General features: G+C 40.3%; 1 protein-coding gene across 5 annotated transcripts in view; it reads right to left on the bottom strand.

The window, feature by feature from the left end:
* Positions 1–1,068: 1,068 nt before the first annotated feature.
* Positions 1,069–6,000, bottom strand: part of LOC146811975 (uncharacterized) — a 696,581-nt gene continuing 691,649 nt past the window's right edge. For all 5 annotated transcript variants that reach the window (XM_085618952.1, XM_085618950.1, XM_085618951.1 and 2 more), the window contains one exon: positions 1,069–2,357. In XM_085618952.1, coding sequence (XP_085475078.1) covers positions 2,314–2,357 — 44 coding nt within the window. In that variant the 3' untranslated portion in view covers positions 1,069–2,313. The remainder of the gene's footprint in view (positions 2,358–6,000) is intronic.

Here is a 6,000-nt window from a genome sequence, read left to right as displayed (position 1 = left end):
TGAGGAATCTGTAAGGAGAAAGTATCCATTAGAAGTGGCAGTTTCAGGGTTGGAATGTGCACACTCACAAACTTATGTTTAAAAGGTATTCAGAAGAAATGCCTGCACTTCCTCTGCAAATAGTTCTGTATATTATAATGACCCCAATGATTTTTTTTTAAAAGTTTGCCCATAATTGGCCTCACAAATTTTCCAGTATTTTATAATACTGGCCCGCAAACATGCTTTATTAAAGAAAATGGTATGTAAGGTTGACCTTAAAAATTGCACCATATCTTTGACGAAACAGTCTGTAACCTTCATCTATTTTTTTTCCAAGTATCAAATACTTTTTGTGAACATTTTATTTTGAACAGTCATTAATTTGGTTTCCATTCGTCTGCATGCTATCAAGGAGCATTCTGGGAGCATTATGAACAGCCACAATAGTTTTATATTGCAAACCTGTGTAAATAATTTTACATTGGAACTGCTTCCAGTAAAGCAAGCTGTTCTTATTGCATACTGTATTGTGAAGGTTTTGTGTTAAGGAATCCTATATACAAGTTTGAACAACTTATCCATTAGAGTAAGTCTGGTCTTAGCAGCCGACAAACTGGTAGCTAAAGTTTTTGTTCTGTAGAGGGTGTGGCACTTTGTTGAAGGGAAAAATAAACATGAAGATTCGTTGTTCTTGACCCCCAACAGTGTGGCAAGGGCCGCGGGCGATGGAAATTTCCCTCCTAACCCCGACAGGACTCTTGATATGATGAGTGGAAATTGTTTCACCCTTCTTTACCTCAAGCCTTTTAGATTAGATTGTAATAGATTAGAATGTCAGACACATCCCAACCCTCAAAGCACAATATTGAAACACTGCCGAAATATGTCTTTTGTTACCACAGCAAGGTACTAGATTTCACAGTTATCCACTGGATAAACATTAACAAATATTTTACCAGCAGCTGTGCACTAACTTTCATTTTCTGGCATGTAGAAACAAGCGGTTTTAAAAACATCACTACTGGTGAAAGTATACGCTTTCCATAACACTGTTGCATATCACCCATAACGGAGTTTAGGCAGATCTTTAAGAAAAAATATTTAATTTATTCATTACAAAAAGGAAAATTCTGCACAAAAGAATTATTTTGACAACAAAAAAGTTGTAGTCACTTCCATACCAAAAAAACAAATGATTGGTGCAAATGCTAATTTATAAATAGGTCAGCTCATCAACCAATCAGTATTTAAGACTTCAGGGGCACCTAAACAGACAGCATCTGTATATCTGAGAAGTAAACTGATCACAGACCGGAGTTAAGCAAAGCAGACCTCAACAGAACTGACGTAGGCACCAGAGTTTAATTTTGGGAAACGGCCAATTCAACTGCAGAAGAAAAAATCTCATCCACTCAAAGCTTGAAGCATGGTGCTGACTTTACACTTATTTTATGTCACATCAGGAGTCAATGCGTACTTCTCGCTGAAGCATGCTTCATGTTTGGCATCATTTTGGAAGAGGAGTAAATTAATCTCTACAGCGGTAGATTTTGTATCGGGCTTTGTAATCCTTGCTCAGATGTTCCTTCCGATCCAGAATACGGGGTTCTGTTTAGTCACCTTTTGCTTTCATCTGTAAGCGGAACATCAAGTTGATGGTGCAAGTACAACATTGAAATTGATCAACACTTGGACATTTATGCTGGCCTGCTAGCCAGTGGAGTAGAATTATTCAAAGTAATCTGGCATGTTAGCTGTTCTTTAACTGTAAGCTGGGCATCACTGGAAACAAACCACACATTAACCTATGATGGGGGCCAAAGCATTTGATTTCGTGCACTCTAGAGGATTATGCAAATAGTTTGGATGTTTCAGGTCTAACACCTGTTACAGTGACTGAGTACATTACATTGTTAGGGTTTATGTAACTAAAATGGCACCTGTCGCCCCCCCCCCCCATCCCTCAAGCACAGGCACCAAGTGGTTAAAACTCTGCAGTAGATGGAATCTGACTTCATCAGCCTGGATTGAAGTGCCTATCAGTGAGGTAGGATCACACAAGAGTTTGACAAGAGCCCTTCTTGCTCTGGGTTGCACAAATAGTAAATCACTTCAAGAACCAGCCTCAAAGCTGAGAACAGCCTTGGAAACGCATAACAGTGTTCACCACATGAGGGCCCGGTCCGGTCACCCTAGTCCACAACAGAGCACCCATGTTAGATCCACAGCTCGATTACATCGTCAGGTTCCATGCCCAGCTGCTCAGGGGTGGACCTGGCAGTCAGTTTCTGCCCTTCAAAGAGAAAGGAGACCTTGCGCCCTTGCAGCCCCTTAGCTTGCTTGTACTTCTCCATGAGCACTTTTAGAGGTTCCGTCTGTAAAGAAAGAGACAAAGACTCAAGGAAAGCACAGAATGAGAAAAGAGGGCAAATGAGACATGGTGAAGTGAAGCATAATTAAAACGTACCTGAAACTAAAACTCCAGAATGTATGTTTTTTTTTTTTTTTAAAGGTCTACATGCTTTAAATTATTCCCAGCTGCCTCATGGGTAAATTATCTGCACATTAACATAATAATATTAAGGTTATCCATTTACCTCACATAAGGCTGCACTGGTCGCATGGTGGAAGAAAAGATACTTTCATCTACCCTTGCAGGTGGAGGAGCTTACTGCATTTATTGACTTGTTTTTTCATAGTCGACACTGAGGTGGATTGGACAGTTCTTCACACTCCTGCCACTACACTGCAAGATAACCTTAACCGGTTCACAAGTCGAAGGATGTGGGATTTCCATCTTGAATACATTATTGTTACAGCTATTTTGGCAGGCACCCTCCTGGGCCATATTTAATTTTTCCTATCTGCCAAACTTTGATGCATGTGCTGCACTTGAGCGGTCGGGTGCTGTGGACTCGAACCAGAACCATCAAGTGGTCGATCAAGCATAGTATGCTACTCAGCAACTAAACATGGGCACTGCCAGGTATGCTAAGAAAAACTGCATTTTAAATTATTATTATTATTTTTTTAATGAGTTCAGCAATAGAGAACATTGGTGACTGATGGGGTTTGTGTTTCATCGGCAGTGGTAATTTGGGCCACTGGACAGGAACCTATTTTGAGTAATTTTAAGAATGTCCAAATAATTGAGGTCTGTTACAACACCCAAAGAGGCAAGAGTTAATTTCTACAGTTGGTTTGTGTGTCCCCTTGTATCAGCATGGATCTCCCACATTTGCTTTAGAATCCTGGAGATATCCAGTCAATGGTTTAAAATGCTTTATATACTGGCAACAGATGACCATAGGTGTTGTGCAAGAAATAAACCAGACACTTTGCTCAAAGTTCAGGGGTGCGATGGGCATAGGTTATTTTGTGATCCTAAGTTACTTAAGTGGAGAAAGAGGTAAATGGGATTTCTTTTCAAAGCCATCGCCAAAAAAGACTAATGAAGTGATTGAGAGACACACCATCTACAGACCTTTAAGGCACTGGGTGAGTACGGCCAGACTTCACTTACTAGCTAAGAATTGCAAATTATGGGACCATTCTGGATCAGATTGTGTGCTCAACTAAGGAGTCACAAGATTATTTTTTTTTTAAACCCCCCCCCCCCCCCCTCCCAATACGCCATTCAGAAATAGGTATGGTTAATGCAGGACTGGAGCTGTGAATATTGCTTACTTCATGAAGCAGCAAATGGAGCGGGTCAAAGAAAATAAGCGGGGAGATCCCTGGTGTCAAGAGGTCAAGATCAAGGATGCAATTAGGCATAAGGAGAAAAAAAAAAAAAAGGACGACTTCAGGTATGGTAGAGAAGGTCCACTCAGTCTACTAGTGGTGTTTAGCTGAAGGAGGGTAATGGGTGCACGAAGAATGGGAATTTGGCCATGGTAAGTCAGAAAATAATGGTGCCTATTCACGAAGGTAATTCTTACAATTTGGAATAACTTCACACTCTGAAATGGTAAGTAGCCAAAAGTAGCAAAGTTATTCTAAAGGGTAAACGTGCATGCCTCCACCTGCAGAAACCGGGTGGTGGAGCCAAATTTACAAGAGTAAAGTTTCTACTAATAACTTTCAACATTGGCAGGGGTCTCTACTAAAGTGAGATCCCCGATCCGGTAGCACAGTGTAGGGAACATAAATAAGTTCAATAAAATTAGTGTGGGGGGGCGGAGGAAATAAAAAGTACAAAATGAGCACCAATATTTTATTAATGTAAAATTATTTTAAACCTAGAACAAATAAAATGTTACAGCACTACAAACAGTATATTCAATAATTCAATACACTAAGCTTTATTCGGTTAAAATGTGGCAACCATAAAAGCAAATGTACATATACAGATTCAATGTCCAAATTCATTAGGAACAGGAGTTTCAAAATGTCATTAAAACAACGTACAATTCCCAGCAAATCAAACTTAAAATAGATGTCACAACATACAAATTAATCGCAACTCTTTGTGTAAACAATAGACTAAAAGCAGCATTTCATAAACGATTGTTTAAAATAGACAATTCTAAAGTTCAAGAACAAGTCACATGGAGGTTGAAAGTACAAAGTGCTCTATTAGTATGCCCGTCCCATGGTCATGGGGAGACTGGTCACAATTCCAAATTCATTAAAAGCTGCAAAAAATTCAATTACAGTTCAAAATGTCATTAAAACATCATACTTTTCCTGGCATTAATGAACAAAATAAATGTCGCAGCATAAAAACAAATCTCAGGTTCTCTTAGCGTGAACAGTAGGCTCATAGCAGCATTAGTGGTTTTGGGGTTATATTTCTTGAACAGTGGTTTAAGAAAGGCGATTCTAAAATTCAGGTACAAGTCACATAGAAGTAAAAAGTGCAAGGTGCTCTGTTTAGTATGCCCATGTTTCAATGTGGGGAACGCTACTAAATGGTGGACAAGGCTAACCTCATTCTTGTTAAGACATATTGGTGGGAGGGTCATGACAAGTGTTCGATAGCTTTGAAAGCCATTGGTATGCAGATGGTAAAGCTGGTACATGGTTTGCTTCCCTACTGTTCTCAGCCTGCATTCTTTCTTATGGTACAGGAAAGTATTCTTTATCTCCTGTTTAGACAATCCTGTAACATCATTTGGGTTTTCCAGGATCATCAGATTGAATAAGTCTCTATAGGTATTACCTAAATATTTAAGCCAGGGAATCTTAAAACAGTTATCTAATCGCAGGCAGTCATTAATAGATTTAGTGAATATGGTCTCCTCTTCGGACCATATTGATCTCCACAACAGTAGGGGTCACAGTGCAATCAAGTCTGACAAATAATTGAGCCCCACTTCACGATGGATTAGTTTAGAGGAAGCAGAGGCCGGCAGGCATAAAGGCTTTTAAAGTTTTCCCTGGTTTGCAATTCTTGATTTGGGTGGTGGCCCCACACACCTGCCCCATATAATGCAACAGAGGCGCATCTGGCTTTATAGATATAGGCCATGTCTTTAATGCGGCGATCCCCCAGTTTAGAAGCAAACGTATAGTTTACCCGTCGGTGTAGTTTCGCAGCTTGAAGACTTTCTGGATTCACTATGCTGTGCATTATTCCGCCATCTAGTGGTTGGGTCCGGAATTGTAGAATTTCTTTTCTTTTTCGTGGCCCAGGTGGGCGTCGACATACCACCATTTGTTGTCCTTCGTGACGTCGACGCGCTTCCTCCAGAAGCTCCCACCTTTGGTCGCCATCTTCCGATTCTTTTTTCTCTTTCTTGAGCTACTTTTTTTATCTGACCTTGTAAAGTCTTTTCACCTTCTGCCCCTCTTTATCCTCCGGTCTCATCTTTCTGGCGGAGGAGGGTGGGTTCGCTAGTGATTCCAGAAAGTCTTCAAGCTGCAAAACTACACCAACAGGTAAGAAACTATACGTTTTGCAGCGTGAATCTTTCTGGATGCACTATGCTGTGCATAGACTTTGTAGCGGTTTGTCCTTAAAGTGGTGGTTGGGTGGAAGATGAGCACTGGTTACTGAAAATGTGTTGCAAGACC

The sequence above is a fragment of the Triturus cristatus genome, chromosome 7 (assembly GCF_964204655.1).
Source record: "Triturus cristatus chromosome 7, aTriCri1.1, whole genome shotgun sequence".
In the NCBI taxonomy this organism is placed as follows: Eukaryota; Metazoa; Chordata; class Amphibia; order Caudata; family Salamandridae; genus Triturus; species Triturus cristatus.
Note: the sequence above shows the minus strand (reverse complement) of the source record. Positions and strands in the feature narration are given on the sequence as shown.